This window comes from Siphateles boraxobius, unplaced genomic scaffold (assembly GCF_051911475.1).
Source record: "Siphateles boraxobius isolate OS27281-9 unplaced genomic scaffold, OSU_SipBor_1 66, whole genome shotgun sequence".
Taxonomy (NCBI): Eukaryota; Metazoa; Chordata; class Actinopteri; order Cypriniformes; family Leuciscidae; genus Siphateles; species Siphateles boraxobius.
In genome coordinates this window covers 20,668,935-20,692,235 of record NW_027509193.1, presented here as the reverse complement: position 1 = coordinate 20,692,235, position 23,301 = coordinate 20,668,935, and the positions used below count along the sequence as shown (strand labels likewise).

At 38.4% G+C, this 23,301-nt stretch overlaps 3 protein-coding genes across 10 annotated transcripts in view; 2 read left to right on the top strand and 1 right to left on the bottom strand.

Moving 5' to 3' along the window:
* The first annotated feature begins 267 nt into the window (after nucleotides 1–267).
* Nucleotides 268–11,357, top strand: gtf2f1 (general transcription factor IIF, polypeptide 1). Of its 2 annotated transcripts, XM_077212933.1 has the most exons (15): nucleotides 285–308; nucleotides 397–486; nucleotides 1,120–1,160; nucleotides 1,354–1,400; nucleotides 1,514–1,586; nucleotides 1,697–1,890; nucleotides 4,728–4,898; nucleotides 5,024–5,229; nucleotides 5,305–5,461; nucleotides 5,576–5,634; nucleotides 5,743–5,874; nucleotides 6,997–7,067; nucleotides 7,216–7,357; nucleotides 8,244–8,376; nucleotides 10,593–11,357. In XM_077212933.1, exons 3-15 carry the CDS (start codon nucleotides 1,149–1,151, stop codon nucleotides 10,795–10,797), a joined length of 1,602 nt encoding a protein of 533 aa, XP_077069048.1. In that variant the 5' UTR covers nucleotides 285–308; nucleotides 397–486; nucleotides 1,120–1,148; the 3' UTR covers nucleotides 10,798–11,357. The 2 variants fall into 2 exon arrangements, with proteins under 2 accessions (XP_077069046.1, XP_077069048.1); XM_077212931.1 differs by having other exon boundaries at nucleotides 268–486; nucleotides 6,997–7,070.
* A 72-nt stretch (nucleotides 11,358–11,429) lies between these two features.
* Nucleotides 11,430–13,629, bottom strand: alkbh7 (alkB homolog 7). Of its 2 annotated transcripts, XM_077212935.1 has the most exons (4): nucleotides 13,252–13,629; nucleotides 12,110–12,283; nucleotides 11,892–12,016; nucleotides 11,430–11,754 (listed from the first exon to the last, which is right to left on the bottom strand). In XM_077212935.1, the coding sequence occupies exons 1-4, from the start codon at nucleotides 13,531–13,533 to the stop codon at nucleotides 11,634–11,636; spliced, it is 702 nt and encodes a 233-aa protein (XP_077069050.1). In that variant the 5' UTR covers nucleotides 13,534–13,629; the 3' UTR covers nucleotides 11,430–11,633. The 2 variants fall into 2 exon arrangements, with proteins under 2 accessions (XP_077069050.1, XP_077069049.1); XM_077212934.1 differs by having other exon boundaries at nucleotides 11,557–11,754; nucleotides 11,892–12,283.
* Nucleotides 13,630–20,393: 6,764 nt separating this feature from the next.
* The window catches only part of cacna1aa (calcium channel, voltage-dependent, P/Q type, alpha 1A subunit, a), a 117,848-nt gene continuing 114,940 nt past the window's right edge, over nucleotides 20,394–23,301 (top strand). For 2 of the 6 annotated variants that reach the window (XM_077212926.1, XM_077212925.1), the window contains exon 1: nucleotides 20,394–22,218. In XM_077212926.1, coding sequence (XP_077069041.1) covers nucleotides 21,953–22,218 — 266 coding nt within the window. In that variant the 5' untranslated portion in view covers nucleotides 20,394–21,952. The remainder of the gene's footprint in view (nucleotides 22,219–23,301) is intronic. The other 4 variants (XM_077212930.1, XM_077212927.1, XM_077212928.1 and 1 more) reach the window with 4 other exon arrangements.

Below are 23,301 nucleotides of genomic sequence, written 5' to 3'. Positions count from 1 at the left end.
TTCACAATCTCGTAGCTTGTAGTCAGTCTACCTCGGATGGTTTAGACATTATGGCTGAAAATCAATATCCTATGGAGAAAATGAATGGGATTTTTGCCGTTGTTTTGGGGGCCCCCTTGGAGGGCGGGGCCCGTTTCAATTGAAACGGGTGAAACATAGGTAAGGCCGCCTATGTTCGAAACAAAAGATTTGTGAAGGTTTCGAAGCTTGCCCATCACTAGCAGTAATTATTCGGTACAGCAGGTGGCAGTAACTCTTAATAAATCTAACGAAAAGCTCAGAGAAGAAGATTATTCGTTGTGGGGAGTGTGAGCTGCTTCCATCTTATTCCTAATTTTGTTAGTGTAAGTTACCTTTTTAAAGAGAGTTTACTATATCTATTTATCGAATACCCAGATAAGAAACGATATCCGCGACCAGACGAGGTGCTACAATTATTGTTAAGTGAAGGGGATCATCGGACCTTCTCTATTTGTCCGGTTAAAGGTAACTTACACATACATCCGTTCATACATACATCAACATAGCACAACTAAGTTAAAGATTTTACGGTGAGTTTAGCGCGTTGGCTACCTTAAATGGATACTCTGGATGTTAAATGAATAAAACCAATGTCGGTGAATTAATCAAGTGTAATAAGGATATTGAGAACATGTGCTGTCCACTGCCATTGTCTTTTAAATCAAGACTTATTAAAAGTGCGTAACTTATCTAACAATAACAACGTAAGGGAGTCAGCCTGTCATTAATGGGTTAATTTCCCCTTGAACTGCTGACTGTTCATTTCCATCTTTATTAACGTTACTTAAATAAATCATACCAACGTAGAACCATTGAAATATCTGAAATCCAAGTTGCGTTTTGTATTGACTAGGTAAGTAACATATTCTGTAACATATGCTGTGTAAGTTACCTTGAAAAAAACAAACAAAATACTACTAATAAAGAACACTCACAATACAAAGTATCCAGTCATATCAGCAGCCAAATAAAAGCTATGTTTCTTTTATTTAACGTTTTATTTTACATTGAACGAGTCGGCTCATGTGGCCCAACATGTTGATCATATGACCAGAATTCGGAGGCCCGTTTCTAAGAACTTATTATATGTTCTTGCAGGTTATTAAGGTACTTCTTGCTCTGCAGTGATGACGTCACTGGTAAGTGCCTCAGCATCTAGTTATAATTATTCAGATTGTCCAACACCAGTCAGATTGGGCAGAATACAAATTGTCATTTTAGAAGTGAGGTATACATTTTTATCTATAATATCATCAAACTGTACAGTTCAGCAGTACAAACTCTTAGAAGTATAGCTCTCTCTCAGCCCTAAGAGATTGTTCTTGTTCGCAGGGGAGCAGCAGTTCCTCAACAACGGAGTATGTAGTAAGAGTTCCTAAGTAAGATTATAATTATTTATATTATATATTATATAATTTCAACTAGAGTGATCCTTGTATTACAAAAAAAGTGATTGATATCTGATCTCAGGTCTTTTTACTTTGCCCAACAGAAACACCAGTAAGAAATACAACTTAATGGCTTTCAATGCTGGTGATAAAGTCAGTTGTTCTGCATGGACTCAGGTAAACTGGCTTTGGCCACTACTTTATTCTATGCCATGTTTTCTTTCCTGTCTTTTTCCTTTTGTTTTCTCTTTTTTTAAATTATATATCTATCCATCCATCATGTTTAGGCTCGTATGGAGCGGGACATGAGCAATAGGCGTATATATGGTGAGGAGGAGACTCAGGAGGGGGCGGCAGGCAGTGAGTTTGGAAAGAAACTGAGAGAGGAATCACGGAGAAAGAAGTATGGCATCGTTACGAAGGAGTTCAAGGTGGAGGACCAGCCCTGGATCCTTAAAGTTAATGGCAAGGCAGGAAGAAGGTACACGTCTCTGCTTTTAATATTTTTGTCTAGTTGTCACTTTCTTGAATAATTCTTGAGTTGTTTAGCTGCAGATTCTTAGAATGATTATGCTTAATAAGCAAATAATTGCTGTTCTGTCACCTTATTTGATGTTAGGGTCCTATAAACATGGACGGAATCGTGGTATCCAGTTATAAAAATATAATTTAAATTGAATTTTGTGGAAGTCTAAATCAAAAGTAGGGCTGTACACTTAATACAATTACAATTATGCACTAGTTTCTATGAATATAAAAAAGACTGCAGTGTTTACCATACATTGATTTATCTGTGGCGGCTTGCCACAATATCAACATTGACTGCCACAAATAGATTTTATGCTTCCCATTCATTAACTGGACTGTGGTGCCTGAGAATATAATTAAACTTCTCATAATAACATAAAAAACCTAGTCTTTTATTAGTACTGTGAATTTGGACTAGGGCTGGGATAAACAATTATTTTTTAAACGATTAATCTAGCGATTATTTTTTCGGTGCATCGATTAATCTAACGATTCATTTTTCTAGTCCGATTCGATTTCGATTCGATTATCTCCCCATTAACTGACTAATAGCAATTTATACACGTTGATTTACATATCTGAATGAAAAAAAACATGAATTCCTTAACATTGCAATATAATGTTTATTGCTCTTAAAATTCCAAAATAAAAGACTATACAAGTGCAAAGTAATGCATTCTTAGTCAGCGGTAGCATTCAATAAAACCTTGAAGCCTTGAAAACACATAGGCCTAGCTTACTGAAAAAAAGTGCAATCTGTCACGACACATTAAAGAACCACAAAATAGTAGGCCTATTTATGGTTTAATTTTCTTTGACTGACCAAATTTGAAAGTTGAGACTTTATTAAATGTTACCTTCTTGGTCCTGTCTGTCAGCGCGTTGTCAGTGTCCTCTATGTATTTTCCACGACATTAATAGCTATAAGCGCATACTTGCAGCAGTCTCGCACGCGCTTAGAGCTTGTGTGAATTGCACGTATAAAATGAACAACCTCGATCCATCAGGAAACGCCACATAGGTTGCTGCATTTCACTGCGCTTCGTGACATTTTTTCCTTTTGCGCGAAGAAGCAGTTCGCCGGAGATGTGTTAAAAGATAGCGGAGTGCATTCATGATTATTAGGCTGCCTAATTTTTTGCATCGACGTAATCGATGACGTCGACGCGTTGTCCCAGCCCTAATTTGGACATACTTTGTTTGTCATGTACTGTTTTTCACCTACTATATAGCAGGGAAGTATGCGATTTCGGATGCATCTGGTCTGTTTGTGCTGTGCAAAGAGAAGTTCGCACTTGGCTGACGCAATCAGCACGTGATCAGCTCTGCGTTTCAGTTCACTGTGTGAGAATGAATGCAGTGAACTCTATATGTGCATGTGTTAAGTTTAGCATGCATTTGGGAACGTAGAGGGCACCAGTTATGCATAATTATTTTCACATTTGCATAGTTGACGATTACATAATTTCACTAGATTTGGAAAAATGTTGTTGTAGATCATTTAACGTTACACTGCAGTCTCTTTGAAATATGTTTTGTGAGGTGCCTTCGTGTGCAAATGCTGCCTGCAGAGGTATTGCCTGATTAGGCAAAGGGCAACTAGTCAGCTGCCTAAGTTTTCGGACGCAGTCACTATATGAGGACATGAACACACAAACGTCATTTCCACTGCTGCTCAGAGAGTCACTCACTTGACCAATATTTCACCATTTTGTTTGATAAAACTGTCATCAGATATACACAGAAGCTCGAAGGTTTTCACTTCAACCCAACAAAATAAGTTTCAATTAACTTGAAGTTGTTGTAACTTTTGGCCCTCTAGCAGTTAAAGGGATCTCAAGCTGACTAGCTGAAGACATTACTGTAACTATAACCATTAATAGACACGGATGGTACTTCCTCGAAAATAAGTTTAAGCACAACACTAGAACATCAACCATAATGAATGACCCTTCACAATAGATAATGCTTTACAATGAACTCTAGAGAGCAACGTGGCAATTTGTGTCTGTTGCTTTTACAACATTACAAATCCCTCAGTTCTAGCCATCTTCAAAAAGCCAAGCCAGTAGTGATTCTCATTTTATTACAAACTCTGTCGCGTTCTCTTTTTTTGCCGGCAGACTCTACTCTGCTCAGTGTTTTTTTTAAAACAGGTGGTTCCCATATGTACGCCATTTCCCATGAAAACCATCCTGCATGACTCACATCTAATATATAAACACTTATAACAGGCTTACCATAGTGAATCAGCATAAGACAAAAACACGTTTTGAAAGGAGTGATGATGTGTTGATGTATTGTACATTGTGTACCTTTAAAGGAATACCACACCATTATTCATCTATACTTTAATTTAAACAATAAACCTCTGTTGAGTAGCATTTTGTTTGAACGGAATTGTTTAAGTTTCACTTGATTACATTTTAAAAGATTAAAATTTTAAAGTGTTATGCATTTATTTGATTACCACAATTTTTGATAATATATTTTTATAAAGTAGTAAAACATAGAATCCAGACAAATGACAACACAGAATTTCAGGAAAAAATCATACGCATTTTATATGCACTGTTATTGTTAATTTAGAAATTATTAAAGTTTTATGAATTTAGTTGATTAGATATCCATTTTGATTATTACAGTTTCATTAAAATGGAATGCAGAAAGATTTGAACAGATAACATGAAATTTGGGAGGAAACAAAACAGAATCCATACGGCCAAGTGTGTTTATTCATAGCGTGAAATTGTTTGTGTTGCATGGCTCATGTTCGCCTCTACCACTCAGATTCAAGGGTCTTAAAAAAGGCGGAGTCACAGAGAATGCGTCCTACTACATCTTCACGCAGTGTGCCGATGGTGCCTTTGAGGCGTTTCCTGTGCACGCCTGGTATAACTTCACACCGCAGGCCAAACACCGCACGCTCACAGCCGAGGAGGCAGAGGAAGAGTGGGGCAGGTGAGGGCAGGTTGAGTGGTTGCATTCATGGGAATAACCCTGATGGCACTCCTAGACACCAAGTTTGTGATAATTGTAAATGTGTCTAAAGCTCAAACATCACATCTGCTTATTTTTGGATATAGGAGGAACAAAGTGGTGAACCATTTCAGTATCATGCTCCAGCGACGTTTCCGAGAACAGGAGCGAGGAGACGAGGATGAGGAGGAAGGCGAAAAAGGAGGGAAGAAAAAGAAGAAGAAGGGAGGCAGGGGTGGAGACCTGCGCATACATGACCTCGAGGATGACTTGGAAATGAGCAGCGATGAGAGCGACGGCAGCAATGGAGAAGGTGAGCAAAGGATCTGAGAGAAAGGGGAGTGTCACATGTAGGACTTTCTGAACTAAATTTCTTCTTTCAATGCAGATGATGAAGCCAAGTCGAAAGGTAAAAAGGACAAAGGCCCCAAAGGGAAGGGAAAGAAGAAGAAGAAGAAAAAGGGCAGCGACTTTGAAGGATTCGAGGATAGTGATGATGGCGACTTTGAGGGGTTGGAGGTGGACTACATGTCTGATGAGAGCAGGTGACTCCAATGATGCACAAATCTTTATGCACAGTTACTGTTGCCACATGCAAACAGCCCTCTTTTCATGGTTACTGCAGGCTAATCATTATCATCTTCCTTTCTTTGCTCAAGTTCTGAAGAAGAGGAGCAAGAGAAGACCAAGCCCAATAAGGGAGAGGGTGTCCCTAAAGGTTGGCGACTAAAGGGGTTTTCCCCCTTTGTTTGCAGGAATGTACTTTCATCTAATGCAGATATTTGATTTGAGGCAACTCTGTGAAGATCTAACGGCTTTCTTTCAGGAATTGATGAAATGTCTGAAAGTGAGGAAGAGAGTGAGGAAGAAAACAAGAATGAGGAAGATGCCAAGGAGGAAGAAGAGGAGGAAGATGGAAAGAAGACACCAGTGCAGGTGGAAAAAAAGAAAAAGAAAGGTAAAATCACTTAATTTGACAATTTATTCATTGTATTTCACAGTGATGATGATTACATTTATTCAAGTCTAGTTGTGCCACGTAAAAATAAAATGGACTCATTTATCAACCATTAAAAATTATATAAAGTATTTTTTTATATGACAAACTCATTTAAAATGTTTGATTTAATGTTTAAAAATGTGTAACAGTAAAATAATAAAACCTTAAAGCTGACCAAAAAAATAGACATTCATAACTGTTAAGTAATGTTTAAAGTTTAGATATGCATGAAGTAATTTCAAATGCAACTTATAAAATGAGTTTAAAAAAGCATTACCAAATAGCTTTTCCTTTCTGTTTTTGAATGAATATTTTGATAAATATTTTTTTAAGGGTTACTTTTAAAGGGATAGTTCACCCAAACATTTTAATTCTGTCATAGTTTACCCACCCTCAAGTTGTTCCAAACCTGTATAAGTTTCTTTGTTATGCTGAACACAGAAGAAGATATTTTGAAGAATATTTGTAATCAAACAGATCTCAGGGCCCCATTGACTTCCATAGTAGAAAAAAAATACTATGGTAGCCAATGGGGCCCAAGGTCTGTTTGGTTACAAACATTCTTCCAAATAACTTCCTTTGTGTTCAGCAGTAAAAAGAAACTGCCGAAGAAAGAAGTAAGGATGAGTAAACGATGATAGAATTTTCATTTTTGGGTGAACTATCCCTTTAAGGCCCTTTCACATGAATGACAATAACTATAATGATAACAATAAAGACACAGTTTAACATTTTTTTCTAAATGTAAAAGAATAGCAGAGTACAAACCACAACTATAACAATAATGACAGTGGAATGATATTGTTCCAGAATGATTTTTTTTCTATATGATAAATGATAAAAACATTGACAACAAATCAGAATCCATCCTGTTTTAAAAAGCGGCATTTAAACAGCAGACGTTAAACTGCAGTGTGCACTTAAAATAAACCATGTTACCGTTTGCTTGTGTGGATGTTCAAATAGTTATCGTTATTGGTACCTTGGTAGGTATTGTTCTTGGTATTAGTATTAGTATTACTATTAGTATTGTTGTTGTTTTTTTTCATGCAGTAAAAATCATAGTGTATGTTGTTTCAGACAGCAGTGGCGAGTCAGACAGCTCAGAGTCCAGTGATATTGAAGGAGAGGCAGCTTCAGCACTGTTCATGGTGGTAATGGCCTACATTTGCGTGTATGTGCGTGTTTGGGAAAGACAATCGAATGAGAGGGAGAGAGTGAGAGAAGCTGTTGTTGTTTTTCTGATGGGTTTTCATGTGTATATGGTACAGTGCTCTCTTGTTGTCTCCCCTCTCACAGAAGAAGCGCACACCTCCTAAGCGAGGGGGTGGGCGAGGATCAGCAGGTAGTTCAAGAACAGGAAGTCGACCTGGCACACCATCTATCGACAACGCTGCCACTTCAAACACTCTGCGTGCCGCTGCCACTAAACTGGAACAAGGTACATTCAAAGAAACTCAATTGATTTAATAATGTCAATTAAATTAATTACATGATATGATGATTAGTTAATTGATTTATTCACATGTATATAATTGTGGAGAAAAGTAAAAATAATAATAATTCAGTTACTTTATATTATTGTGGCAAATCATTGCAAAGATATTACAAAAGAGTTTTAGAAGCCTACATGTTGTTTTTCTATATAATTGTTAATTTATAATTGTATTTTTGTATTTATGTATATGGTTTAATGCGGTTATTATTGTTTTTATCACACTTTGCAGTTAAAGGGATACTCAACCCCAAAATTTAAATTTTTCCTTGTACACACTAATACGTTTTCGTTTGAACACGGATATTTTTCTCTCAGTTTTAGCCTCTGTCCCAGATATATATGACTTTCTTTCTTCCGATAAACACAAACAGAGATTTTTCTCCCTATAACGCAAGTGCACAGAACCTCCAAAGTGAATGTGACGGTAATCAATCAGTGTGTTCTGAAGTGGAACGATAGGTGTATGTGAGAAAAATACTAAGTTCACGCTTGACATAAATGTCAGCATGTTGTGAATCTCACACGAGAAGTGGCGCGGAAGCACAGGACCGTCAGTGTTGAGCAGGTTTCACAATTAACTTTTATTTTTATTTTTCTAAAAACCTATCGTTTCTGTCTATATGAAGAGAGAAAGTCATATACATCTGGGACTGCATGAGGGAGAGTAAATGATGAGAGAATTTAATTTTCGGTGGACTATTCCCTTAACGCATTAATAAGCCATTACGTTACATTATCTGCCTAGTATCTTATTTCATCTTGTCTGTGTCTCTGCACTGCTAAGGTTTAGGCAAAGTTTCAACTTCATGTTTACGCTCTTCTGTCTCAGGAAAGCGGCAGACGACAGTACCAAGTTCAGAGACTCCGGCTGCAAAGAGATTAAAGATGGAGCCCAGCCCTCAGAGCTCTTCAGGGAAGAGCACACCCCAACCAGTATCAGGGAAATCCACCCCCAGTTCCAGGTACTTGTTTTTTTCTCAAGAGGGGCTTTCGTACCGGAGGAACCTTTTCATAGTTCCAAGAAATATTGGTGGAAGTTTACAGATTTTGGCTAGTTCGCACCGCAAGAATGATTTTAGTTTTAGGAATTCCTTTTGGAGGAACTAATTGAGCTCCTACTTCAGAGTAGGGTCCAAACCAGTACTATAGGAACTACCAGTGACGTTAGTGCACGCTGAGTGGCCGAATGCACGCGAAACACCAGCAAACACTTTAAAAAAAAAAAAAAAGCTGTGTAAACACATATATAGGCTTTATATTTACTCCACAAACTAACTCTACGAACATGGAAAACCGTGATAGATGGGTCTCTTAACCTTAATGCTGAGGAGAAAATCCAACTCAACTTTGAGGGGACTGTTACGTTTCCCTGATTGGTCTAGGAGCAACAGCAAAAAAAAGTGGATGGCGGTGAAATGAATGTGCAACAGCATGAAGCCACCCCGTCTCCAGACCCGGAATTGTTTCACAATAAACACAATTCTCTCATTAAAGAAAGTAATTTTTATTCACAAATCAAACAACAGAAAAAGGGGGTCTCAGATTCGGAAGGGGGTATTTCCAAAACAATAAACATAATCAATCTAACTCCTAATTAACAAAACTACTTAAACTAAAAGAAAAGAAAAACAAGAGTACAGCAAAATAAGCTAGCTCCCTTGCTAACATAAACAGGAGAAAAAGTTAGTAAAAATAAATGGCACCCACCTCCCTACTAACCCCAAAACAAATTGCAAGTAAGAGGCAAAACAGATTAATTAAACCATACCATAAATCATGAAAATTAACACTCACTTCTACCTTGGTAAAGCTTAATCATCAAGTGATCAGAAAGAGACTAAAGAAAGAAACTACTACAAGTAGCAGCACACCAAAAATAAGATAGAGATACTATCCACTACTTGATTCACAGAGCATCAGGTCTGGGGTTGAAGATGAGACCTCACAGCCGTTGCACGCCATCAAGCTACCCCCAACACTGCTCTGAGGATGGTTGCAGTTTAAATACCCTCCTTCCCCTCCCAGCATCCAATCACAGCAGGGCATTCATTATTGGCATCAGGTGGAAGCCATTCTCCTACGAAGAAAGACAGGGAGAGAGAGAAAGAGAGAGAAACAGCACAGCTTGGGCACCCACAAACAAAACCTTACGGCTCTTGACGTAACAGGGACCAGGCCAAACATGGTTATGTATTTGTGCTCAGCCAGCAACACTGGACTGCAACCACATGGCATACGCTAATATCTTTTCATATACGGTCTATTTTCTATGTATAACAGTTATATCTAATAACGTATTAGACAGGACTGTTTGACAGATCGTAAATTAATGAACACTGACAATGTTAGCACTGTGCTCAGCCTCCAGCACCATAAAAATAAGAGTCTGTCGCACCATCAAAATAAGTCACACCAATAAGCGCGACTTGCGTCAATTCAGAATTCTTACTGGCGGTGCGATTGCAATCAGGAAAATATTCCTAAGGGAACCATTAGTTCCTAGAAAGCCCCTTATGTCAGCATGAAACATAGGTTGATATATAGTATTTTCTTACCTATTGTTATGTATATCCAAGTTAAACGGCTTCTTGAACAAGAAAAAAATTTAGGGTGGGGCATGATTTTGTCCACTGGAAATTGATTGGATCGCTGGTGGTTGTGGTTTGCTACTGCTGTGACGTCATGTGAGTGACGGGTTGTTTCACCATTGCACCAGTAAACGGGTCATCAGAGAAAAGATGTCGCTGGAAGAGGGAGGGGAACTTATTTTGATGAAAGATTCTGAGGGCACATGCATTTGATTTCATGGGGAATTTAAACATTCCCTAGAGACTCCCCAGATTCAGACAATCTTCAGCTCACTTTTCTCCCCAGCTATGGGTCCCATCTTTTCTCCATTATCCAGCTGTGCATTCCATTTCCTTTATTCAATGAAACTTGGACCCAGTTACACTTACATTAAACCATGCAGTGCTGTAGTATCAGTATGCCACTGTGTGTGTATTACACCCATAATTCAGAGTTTTTGCTGAATCTTAACACATCACACATCTCCAACATATTGCAACCTAGTTTTCCCTCTAAATTGCAGTCAAGTTCTGCCATAGTCACAAACCATATGATGTCTTGCTTATTTCAACATGCATAAATAAAATCCATTCTTCCATGTCCCCTTTAGTGATGTGCAGCTGACCGAGGATGCCGTGCGCAGGTATCTCATCAGGAAGCCCATGACCACTAAAGACCTGCTGAAGAAGTTCCAGACTAAGCGCACAGGCCTCAGCAGCGAGCAGACAGTCAACGTGCTTGCCCAGATCTTGAAGAGGCTTAACCCAGAGAGGAAGAACATCAATGAGAAGATGCACTTCTACCTCACTGAGTGAGCCCAACCGAGGAGAGAGTGAAACACTGAGCGCCCATCACCAGCAGACTCTCCTTTTAGAATACAGCTCATTTAGTTCAAGACCTATTTGGTCCGAAACTTCCTGATTTTCTTGCTGTTATTTTGCTTTTAATCATCCAGCATTTATTATCGGTAGTTCTTGAATACTGTTATTCGAGTTGCAGATAAGAGCGCTGGAGGTCTAAAGAGTAAAACGACAAAGAAAATGGTGAGAAGAAAGATAGGAGTATGTTTTTGTATATTATAACAGATATTGAAAAGATGTGTTTGTAAATTTCACATGCCTCTTAATGACAAGTTTAGTATCAGAGAGACACTGAGTAACATCCTTCTTTCAAGATTCTTTTCAAGAAAACTGATGAATTTTGAGAGGGACTTTATCCAGAGAATGCAGCTGCATTTGTGGCTTTTATTACACATTTATTTCTTATTTCATTTGTCTGTTTTTTTTTTTTTACTGCACTGTTTAAAAGCTGTAAATGTTAAAACTTTTGAAGGAGTTTTTCTCCTTGGTAGTACATTAAATTTGTTTAGAATGAATACCAGTGTTTGTGCTCATTTGTTTTAAATTCTATGCAATTATCATTTTTTATTTGATGAAAGAGACCATAGTGGGTAGCAGAAAATATTTATTCATAGACATTATAAAAAGAAGCAGTTCCATTGATTTTCCTTTTTTCATTTTACATTATAAATTTCATAAATCATATCCCTCCCCTTCACAATCCTCCAGAGGTGAACAATGTGTCGACTTCTAGACCAGTGAGCCACAGTGTTCCCAAGACAGGTGCTGTGGTCAGTCAAGTCTTAATTGCTTTACACAGGCAGGTTTCGACAGATCACAGAGATGCGGCGATGACGTGGAATCTTGTGTCCTGAGAAAAAGGAATCTTCATCTTTCAGGATTTCATGGGTGAATTTAAAACGAGCATCATCCCTGTTGATATAAACAAAAAGTGTTGTACAATTTTTGAAATGTTCACATTTTGTGGTAAGCAAAATGCTATTTAGTTGTTCTGTGGCTGCAAATTATGTGTATAACAAGAAATAAAATTAAATATGTTGGGTAACTACCTTAATATATAAAGTGAGCGCCGGCTCAGAAGCAAGTCCACCCAATCTGTGGAATTATTTTCTGGGACCAGACGCATAATACTATCAGACAACAGGCTCAGCCCTGCAATAGTGCTTCCGCAGAACTGACAAGAGAAAGCAATGTTCATGGAAAACAGAAATAATGTACAAATAACAACGGTGGGGAATGATACTGTACAAATAACTCCGAGGCAGACCTTCACACTGTCAATGTGGGGTTTGATATAGCCCTCTTTGTCCAGGTCCAGAACATGAATTGGCCCAAGCAGTGGACTGCCTTCAGGAAATGCAACTACTCTCACCCGCCTCAAGATGCTTTCACACATAACTCCCCACTGCAGCCGTTCTGTTTCTCTATAGCCGTGGATAGCCTGAGTGGGAAAGAGATTAAGGTGATGAAAATAACAGCCTGATGCGTGTCCAAATCCCGGAGGGCCACGTTCCTGACTTTCTTTCAAACATGCATAATTTATAATGTCTCTGATGAGTGAGAGCATTTGAAAAGTACCAAGGAATTGGAAGATGGGGTGAAAGTAGTTAATAGTCAAACAGCAGAAATGTTACAAATACAAAATACTAGAAATATGTTTACAACATTATTTGGTATTAGCAACACAGAGTTTCATTTAATAAATAGGTATATTTTTTTTAAAGTGTAAGAACATTTTCATTCCAGACATGTAAATTAATTTGTGTTGTTTAATGTATGCAAATTGTTTACGATTTTAATTGAAATTATTTGAATTACTTAATTTTTTCAACAAATTGAACTAGTCCACATGAAATACCCTTAATACACGAATAAAGAAATAAAGTCCCTCCTTAGTTTTTCTTTGACAATATATATATATATATTTTTATTATTATTATTTTTTTTAGGTGGGGGTGGGTGAAGTCATTTGCACTACCAGTGACAGAAACGATTGTTTCCAAACAGGTTTCCCAAACACTTCCCTCTGTTCCGTTCTTCAGAAGTAGCCCCGCCTAAAACTCACGGCATTGGAGGAGAGCCGACTGATTGGTCTTTCTTATTGGCCAACGCGCGGTTCGCCCTCAAATTATATATTGGCAGCTTTCAGGGCTTTTACTACACATAATTTCAACGTTTTCAAGAAGCAGGTTTTGAGTTCACTTGAAAAGTACAGGTAAGTCGTAACTAAACTCAAGAAGCATTACCCATTGCCTGCTACCAGTAGGTACTAACGTTGAGTAGCAATCATAAACAACTGTTACAATAGGAGTAGCCTATTTTTTGTTATGAAATGAAGTTGGATGGCACATCATGGCAGTATCATATATGTACACAGTATAGCTAGAAACACGTATACGTGTTACTTACATCGTCCCAGTGGTCAAATTCATATCGCTTTTTTCTAAGTCCTGGTTCTACTTCTCTAAAAATGGCATTCTCCTCTTCCTCGCTGATGAAGTTCAGCCTAACTTCAACTTGTCCACGCACTGCGGACAGCATTTCCTCAGACGATCCACACAACCATTTACACTCCTCTTTGCACTCGGGCCCTTTTCGTAGTGCTGAGTTATCCGTTGAAACCCTATACAATACGGGGCATTGGAGATATTTCCTCTGTACTTGTTTCACTACTCTAACTAGCAGTGACATACTGTCGAGGACATATGATGACGCCTTAAAACAGACAATGTCAGCATATTCAGCGTACCGGTGTCTCTACTGTCAATGACAAGTCGCCATTTTAAATTCGCTAAGAATTATGGGACTTGAAGTATTTCACTCAATCCTCATCATTCTTGCAGTCGTATAGAATTATATTGTGCTCAAGGAAAAAAAAAAAAGATTTTATGGGAAATTGTAAATGCAAGCAGCTATTATAATCCAGTAAAAATGCTAATTTAAACAAGTTAAGTTACACAACTAATTATTATTATTTTTTTTTTACAAAACATTATTTCGTTAGTTTTAGAACCGTGTTATTTATTCTGCAAATGGAGCTGGTTGCAGCTACATGCCTAAACGAGTTTCATTTGCGCAATGCAGTTTTCATTCGTCAAGACAACATGATACTAGATCTAATTTCTAATTGCAATGCCGCTTTTGAACACTAGGGGGCACTATATGACCGTTGCTAGCTGTAATAAATACAGAGGAAAAATCTGTAAATTGATGCCAAGGTATCAAAAATATAAGTACGGAGCAAAATATAAAACGTACATAATTAAATAGCAATGTAAGCAAAGCATCAATTATAAGTAAATACACAAACATTAGCAAAATACATTAAAGAGGTTGAACAAAGTTACAGTCTTAAACGAGCTTTAGAAAATGAAAAAGTTTGGATGTACTGTTGACTTTGACGAGTTAATTTGCTGTGGTGAATATGAAATTTTGCAAGGAGCTATAACAGACTAATAATAAAGCACTCTTTATTTTTTACATTTTTCAATGTTAAAGAATCCAAACAGCACATCCTTAAAGAACAGTGAGAAGCCAAAAAAGCACATTGCAGTTAATAAACTTCCATCCAAAATAGTTGTGTGAGGACAGTCCCAGAAGATGTGAAGAGCAGTTTTTTTTATGGACACCACAAAATAAGCAGCTTGTGACCTAAACATTTTCAAGTATATGCTTTAGCCGGGTAATTAATAATTTTAATGTGATTTCTTTAACCTTGTTAGCTATTATGTATTTCAAAGGCACAGTCCATACTTTTTCCCAATTAATATGGTCAAGAAAGTTCTCCCAAAATGACACCACATTATGGAATTGTTACAAGCTCCTTTTTGGAAAAGTACCTAATTCTAAAGTTTCGTGATTAAGAGAAAAACCTGTATTGTATATTTTCTCCCATCTCTGCTAATATCTCACCCTAAAATCTTTCTGGCCTCCCCCTGCTGGCTATTCAGTATTTCTGTGGAATATATTGTTGTCCAAAAGTGTCACAATACAATCCCAACCAATTTCTAACGTTTTTTGAAAGTGTAAAGTCGTGTTATTTATACGCAGATTGATGAGAACGGGTTGGTATGTCACTGTTCTTTTAGACGTTTAGCATTTTTGATTATCTCTCTCTCCCTCACACACACACACACACACACACACACACACACACACACACACACACACACACACACACACACACACACACACACACACACACACACACACACACACACACACACACCACATTGACTGGTTTCTCTCATCAATTAGCCTGCAAGACTGTAATGATGGTAATTATTTGTAATTGTAATGGTCAGGCAGTGCTGTTTGTGGCAGTGAGAGGGCATTAAACAGTCTGTAGGTAAGTGAGATTTACAGGCAGTAAGATGTTGAGTGCTGATACATGGCTCTCTGGAAAGTGCAGTAAATTCAAGCTGTATCCACTAAGATTAGAAGATTGCAAAGCCAGGAATAACTCCGAACATATAACCTCATAGAATAGTGCGTGTTTCTGTAGCAGGTATGGACTGGTTTACATTACAAATTAGCTAAGTTGTGACATTTTCTACGTTTACAAGCAGTTTTACATGTCAACACACTGAAAACATAATTGACCCATTTGCTAAGCTCCACCCCCTTTAGTGATCATTGCTCTAGCTTTACAGAACATCCTATAGAAACTGGAAATTTGTTGTAAAATACATTGTGAAATGTGCAGTCTCTGCTGTTTTAAATCACCTTGCTGCTAAATCATAATTGAGACAACCACTTCTCAGTCTACTGAAAAGAGGAAAAACCTCATTTGAAAGTGACTATAAGTTATACATTAGGGAACACAACTGTTCATAATGTTTCTATGATGGAAACAATGTTTTACCATATTTTTGGTAGATCCTCCAAAACAGATCGTCCATAGATTTACATTAGGAAAAAGCAGAAGCTTGTCTGAGAAAATGGTGGATGGCAACAATTCTAAGGTAGAATTGGTCAGTAACATTTTTAAGGTGCATGGGGCTTAGAGAAGGGTCAATTCTCAAGAAGAAATCAACTCAGAACATTCACATACTGTACACACACATGCAGACAAACACTGCAACATATTTATCTCACTTCCTGAGAGGTCTGTCTGGCTGCCCTCCAAGCCTGTTCTCTCAATGGGCTTCATGACTGACAGCAGCTGATGTCACACACAGGAAACAATTTAAGCCTCCAAGATTCAGAGAGCCTGTCAAATGATATTGCTCAAATTATTGTAATGTAAATTTAGTTTGATTTCCTGCTGGAGAGGTACAAGAGAGGATTCAGAGAGAGGCCTTGCTCAAACAAATGCATACTAACACAAAATAAGATTTTTTTTTTTTTTGAAGAATGTTGATAACCAAATAGTCCATTGTGTGGACAAAAAACACAGACATTTCTCAAAACGGGCACACGTTATGTTCCACAGAAGAAGATTTTTTTTTAAAGTGACATGAGGGTGAGAAAAATATATTATTGATATTCATTTCTAGGTGATCTAACTCTTTAAATGGATGGGAATCATGATGTATCAGACATTATTGGCTTTGAGTGGAAAAGAGACACTGAGCTTGGGAATCGAGTGAGAGGAAAGGTGTGACAGTTGAGTGAAAACATATATTGTGATGACTTCAGTTCTGTCCTTTAGTGAAGATGCTGGCCTACTTAACACTGGAAGATACACTTTTTTGGTGGTTTTACTATTTATTTTAACTGCACAATAGTTCCTTACAGATTGTCAAATGTCATGATAACATGTTAATCCAGAAGCGTGTCTATTTGCTTATCTCCTGTGCTGTTAATGGGACTGTCTATGTGTTAGCAGAAGGGGGTAAACACAAAGAAAAGAGAGATGGATGGAATTTTTGTCAGGGGCTTTGGGGCTTTTAATAATTCTACGCTGTTTAAAAATGTATTATACCTGCATCAGACGCTTCCCCAAATAAAACACGCTGCTTAAAGCACGATGGCCCACTTTAAACTCACACAGTCTCAGTATCACAGCTATGGCAACATATTCATCTTTGTCTCTTACCGGTAGCAAAAAGTATCTATTTGTGTTTTCATTTTGGTAGTATAAAATTGTGTTTATGAGCTTCTCTGGTGGTCTTGTCTGTTTATAAACTTACTTAGCAATCATGTCTGCAACATTCTAATTTTCTCGTGTAGGACTACATGTTTATTGCATCTGACACCGTAACGTACAGAAGGCTGATATATTATGGTGTGGCTTGTTCCACTGACCAGCAGGATATATATCTGGAAGATAAAGGTTAAGGAGCAGAGAACCTGGTATACATGCGGTTTATGAATTATTCAACTTTATGAGTCACTGAGTTTAGCTTCTGCTGCAAACACACAGCAGCATTACTTCAGAATTCTTGATCGGCCCTGTGTTTGTGTGTGCTCATTTTCAACATCTCTTTGTCACCAGTATATGCAGTCACACATTTACACTTTGTTGTGAGATTTACATGTGACAGTTTTATGGGTGCACTGAACACCTGAATTGTGATTGATTTAATGACAATTTTTACAACACATTTTCTCTGAATCTGAGCATAGTTGACCAAAGTAATCTGTCAAAGAACGAATCATAGTCCAAGAGATCCAAATTCATTCATAACTCAACTAATCACTAATCTAATCTTGCATTAACTAAATGCAAGATTTAGTTGCAATTTAGTTGCATTAAAGTTGCATTAATCTAATTAGAGTTAGCTAAAATATATACGTATTTTGTCTTTGTCGAGCAGTGTAGTGAGATATCTTATTGACTTCTCCTCTCTCTTTCTGTCTCTCTTTGGTTGACTGTGTGCTTTGTGTGTGCTGCTGTGTTAGATTAGTGTTGCATGCTTTAATAATGCACTAAGGGAGGGGTGTATCTGTGTGGCAGCAGGAGAGAGGCTCTGACATTCAGAAACAGTCGCCTTGTGAACCCTAACTGTGTGACAAGGCTGACACAACAGGACTACAGGACACATCACAGCATACATCACCGCCATACAATCAACCCCATTTATAATCAATACATTATCCCCTGGTTTCACAGACGACAAGGCTTAAGTTATTCCCAGACTAAAATGCACGTTTGAGCTGTTTTAACCGAGAGGAACTTGGATTGACGTAATATTCAAATATGTCAGTGCCATTGTTTTGTCTCAAGATGCACACCAGTAATGTTTTTTCCTAAGGCATGTTTATAAAAGTTACTTTGATCTCCTAATTGAACTAAGACCTAGTCCTGGCTTAATCTAAACCCTGTCTGAGAGAGTTCATTAGGAAGATTAGTGTTAATGCAAGATTAAATTAATTAGATGTACATATACACTCCTTTTACTTCTATTATCTTTATCCTCTAAATGGCAAAAAAGGGCCCACTAAAACATACAGTTGTTTTAAATGTTTTAGCGATGTGCAAAATTCCTGTAAAGGCAGCTGTCAGTTCTAAGACGGATGAGCAGGATTTGACTTGATCAGAGTTAGAAGCTGCTAGACTGTTTACAGTCACTAAATTGGCAGCTTTGATTTAGAAAGATAATTAGTCCTGGTTTGTTGTTTTGTGATTGATTCCTTTATAGAGATGTAGCAATGTCTTTATATAGCATTTCATTTGCATGTTTTATTTTTCTCTGTCCAGATTGATTAATGAATTTAGGCCAGAGTTTGGAGCTCTGACTCACCAATTCTCAAGGTTGTTCATTTGGAATAGTTTAAGGGTGATTTTACAAATCATTAAATTATCATGTTGCACAAAATAAAGGTATAAATTATAATCTGTCCACACATTGATCTGCATCAATTGTTGCCAAGCCAACACTTGGCTGGTAGTGTTAATTACTAGAAATTTAAATTTGAGTAGGAATTTGTTGAAAATCCTTTTGTTTTATTCATTTTTAATATAGGCCTACGTTTATTACATGACCAATATTAATGTTTATATTTTGTTTTATAATAATTTTGTCTTATCATAATTTATTTTATTTATATTCAATTTAGTGATCCATATTTTGAAATGATCGGTTTGAGCCCTGGCTGTGTGCAATGTTTCAGCACCATGGACAGCTACCTTGGCGGTCGACTGCGAGGCGCTTCTGTCATTACATCGGTGCTCTGTGAGTTTAGTGAAAGATAAACACTTTGTTTGGTATTTCATCACACCCCTGCGGTCTGAAAACAGCAGAGACTGCAAATTTCACAATTTCTTTCAATAAAACAGCAGAAAAAATACACCTTATTTACGTTTCAGTTGTTTTCAAATAGTTTTTCAATAACAACAAAAGTTAGATTAATATCACGCACACACTGTGTAAGCCCTGTACAGTCACTTTACTGCCGCTTAGTCTGACTGTTCAGAGATACATGAGAAAATGGTATGTCAGGCGCTGTTGACTGGAGGCTGGTGCCTGCTGGAGCTCTTGACCCCCCGGGCTCTTCTGATTCTGGACTGACGCTAAACTCAGACAACGAAAAGGCTACTGCACAAGATCATGGGATGAGCAGAGATCCTGACCAGAGGAGAGTCTCTCCCATGAAGTTCATTTTTGTTTCTCGCAGCAGTAGCAGGCTGTGTGATATTGTGGTATTTCTTGCTTTATTTCTGGAGCGTTTTAACGCTTTAAGGTTGACAAGTGTGCCCAACATTGGGATGGGATGGGGCATTTAGGAGGACCAGTGATGTAAATACAGTGAGCTACTCTGCTTAGCTCTTCGTGTGATATCTAATAGGTGCATGGGCACTGTTAAAGTCGCGCGGGTCTATTGATTTTTGTCACTCGCAAAACAACCGCGCCCTAAACCGTATTGCACTTGAGTTATACTCCCTCACTCTCAACCCCGCTTTTTAAAACGCGTGCATAATGTATCATCGTAATTTGACGAAAAATTATTTGTTTACAAAGTCTACTGTTAACAATTTAACGTAACACGAATAAAATGTTTAAGTAAAAACAAAACTGTTAGTTTCCTTGCCATTGGCCCTATATATGGTAAATGTTTTTTAAAGATTTAATTTATTAAGACTATATAGGCTGTATATGCATAAATTTACTGTACTATACATTTAGTCTAGCCTTTTTGCAAGTAAATAGTTATATGCATGTACTACTTCCAATATACTGCATGTTTTTAGTATTTACAGTAAAAATATTGTATATATCAAATAAGATGGTATAATAACATTATACAATTAGTGACACATAGGCTACACTCTGAAGCTGTCAAATATAGTATGTCATCCCGTAGCCTATGCTTGTAACATCTTTACTGTATTATGTTGAGCTAATTTTGTTTAAAGTAGCCTACTGATGTAAAATTCACAGCTGCCATTTTAATGGCAATATTATATCTATTTAAATAAAACACATTTTTTATTACTGTAAAAAATGATGGGTGGGGGCGAGTTGAGGAGGGAGAGTTGTCAGCTATACTGATGGGAAATCTCCTTCTATTAATTCCGAAATGTCTGCGTCCAAGATTAGCCTGTCGGTCCTCGCCCTGCGTGTCCTCGCAAAGCGCATTCGTTCCCGAGAGACGCACGTTTGAATGCGCAGCTGTCTCCCGTCGCTCACATCCCGACCACTTGCACAAACAGTGCATAGCCTGACAACGCGCTGTCAGTTTTGTTCCGTTCCGTTATCAAAGCTGCACAACCACTCTTTTCATGTGGTAAAGGCAGGTGAGCCGAGGCTGAGAACACATTCAGTAGTGGCTGAAGGTACAGGTACAGACTGGAGTTGGGAGGATAAATTAGTCAGTGGGGTGCGTGCGCGTGCGTGCGTCATGCGCTGCAAGAAGAACTGGCCAGAGCGCTAAATTGATCAGTGGCACATTATAGCTTTAGCTTGTCAGCTGATCGGCGCTAACTGTTTCGTTCGGCTTGTATTTCACAAGCTGATATCCTGCGAGCCCCCACACCACATTCGTTCTCAGCTGCCTCCTCCCCCTCTTTTTTGTCCTCAGGGGCGCTTGACGGAGAGTAACGAGGCTAACAGACAGCTCAACATTCGCAGAAATAAGGAATAGAGCGATCCCAGTCTTCTCACGAACGGATTGCCCTCGGGGAAGATGAGCAGATCCTACGCGGCCCAGAGCCCAGTGCAGAGAAACAAGAGCGGCTATGGGGACCCGAAGATGTCGCCGTTGTCCCCTCGCGATTGATGCTTCTACTTTCTGTCAATGTGCCCCTTCAATGGATTTTACGATGGTTGGATTGGTTCTTTTGCACTTAAAATGCCAGTAATGGCTCTGGCGAAAAGGATGACACCTTACTAGTGAGCACAGGGGGGGAAAAAATCAATCGATACTTGTGATGATCTATTTTTGCATCCGAACAATGTGTCGTAAAGAAAAGGAAAACATAATTAATATCGGATCTCGTGTATCTATCTGTAGCAGAGATGCAAATCCATGCGAGTAAACGTGAGCGCGAGGTGACCGAAGGCAGATTATAGCTACTGTGCCAAATATTGCGGATGTTGCGAAATAAATAAATAATCTTTTTTTAATCCTATTTCCCTCTGTTTTAAATAGATATTCATACTGTGATAATCAGAATGAACAGTTAAAACTAAACTAAAACGATTGTTTTAAATGGTTTCATTTCTGTTCACTTGGTTATCACATCTAGATCGTATAGCCTAAATGATTGTAGCCATGATAATTACAACCTGAATTTTCAAGGAAAAGCACGGGAGAGAGTCCGCTCTGGAAAATGAGGATGGAGCCACAGAAAACGAGAAATGTACTCAAGAATGACATGGCCGTGGAAATCTGTTGATTTAGGACATACAATGAGGTGATGATGGACCATTTTGTGTGCTGAAGTGGGAAACGAACCTGAACTGCGAAATATAAGGCACGCTAATTTGCTTCATTTTGTTGGATTGTTTTTTGTTCTTTTTATTTTTATTTTTTGCCTAAAATTTAAACATCAGATGCTGGCATTATCTACCGCGTCAAATATACACGCCAGGAAGACAAATGTGTACTCCAGTTATACACGTATTAAGTTTTGAAGCAGATGGGATGTAATGTGGTGTTGTCGCGTTGAATATTCGACCCCTTTTTTCCTGCTTCGTGAAGACTGGCATTTGGAGTCTATAGAATGGCTCGGTTCGGAGATGAGGTGCCGTCAAGGTATGGCGGAGGACCGGGACACGCTCAAGGGGGACCCGGCCGCGGCGGCAGCAGGCAGGGTGGCCCGCCGGGTCAGAGAATGTACAAGCAGTCAATGGCCCAGCGAGCCAGAACTATGGCCCTGTACAACCCTATACCGGTGCGGCAAAACTGCTTCACTCTCAACCGATCTCTGTTCATCTTCAGCGAGGACAACTTTGTGAGAAAATACGCCAAAAAGATCACCGAATGGCCATATCCTTTTAAACCCAGAAAGTGAGTACCTTGGGGCCTCCAGTTGCAGGTATAGTGCACTTGAGTATGGCATATGTAAGGTCACTTGAACATGCCAAAACACGATAACGATGAATCACATTACTGCAGGTTTAATGATGGCTGTGTTGAAGAAGAAAAAATGCGCGGGAGGTCATGGTTTTATTGGGACTTTTTATTTGAGTGTTTTCAGCTATTTATTTGTCAAGCTATTTCGGTGTATGAGATGGTTTGAATCTGGTGTGTGCTCGCTGAGTTACGCACGGGTGTGAGGTGAGCTTTGCTGTGTGACGATAGCGGGCGGCGCTATGGCTCGCGGAGGCTTGCTGATGTCAGCATGTGCAGTCTCTCAGCTCGGTCTCGTTCGAGAGAAAGCGATGGTGAAAAGGGAGAGGTGAGGGGAGGGGGAAAGCCACCATTTCCCATATTCTAAGAGCTCCAGGAGAATACGGGATATTTACTTGCATTTTTCATAGCCTAATTTTCAAAGACAAAAAGCAAAGCTTTGGTCTGCAGAGAAATAGGAGTTGTTTAAGCGATATCACTCAAGCAGTTATACAAGGCCGCAGGTAATCAAAGCTGTGTTGATGTTCAATACAGCATGACTGTGAGCGTGACATTGTTTTTATACAACAGCTAGGAAACATGAAGCATAGGCTACTTTATACTGAGGAACTAGTGTTTCAGACAAAAATATGCTAGTTATCTCATTATTAGTTTATGCCAACACAAATAGTTCCAAAAAAATAAATAATAAAAATAAAGCTTTGTGTCATCCAAGCAGCACAGAAGACTGAAAGCTGGTCTGGAATTAGGTATGTGAGTGAAGCAGAGTGACATGACTACTCCCAAAATCCCATAGGCTACTGTTTGAGTATATCAACAAAAAAAGTTCTTCATTAAATGCAGTACAAAGTATGATTATGATTAAGTAGTCTATACATGTGTCATGACATCAACCACATTTACAATTATGCAACTTTTCTCCCATGGCTCTAAGAGACAAGTAAAGTGTCTATCAAATTATATGTTTTTCACCTAGTGTTTTATTAACAATGCAAATTA

Excerpts from the sequence above, each read along its gene's own strand:
- gtf2f1 (XM_077212931.1), top strand. Across the intron at positions 7,358-8,243 it reads TGCCACTAAACTGGAACAAG|GAAAGCGGCAGACGACAGTA; the intron begins GTACATTCAAAG and ends CTTCTGTCTCAG. Across the intron at positions 8,377-10,592 it reads AAATCCACCCCCAGTTCCAG|TGATGTGCAGCTGACCGAGG; the intron begins GTACTTGTTTTT and ends TGTCCCCTTTAG.
- alkbh7 (XM_077212934.1), bottom strand. The coding sequence starts at position 13,533 with ATGTCACTGCTAGTTAGAGTAGTGAAACAAGTACAGAGGAAATATCTC. Across the intron at positions 12,284-13,251 it reads AATTTGACCACTGGGACGAT|GCTATCCACGGCTATAGAGA; the intron begins GTAAGTAACACG and ends TTTCCCACTCAG. Across the intron at positions 11,755-11,891 it reads CGCTCACTTTATATATTAAG|GGATGATGCTCGTTTTAAAT; the intron begins GTAGTTACCCAA and ends TTATATCAACAG.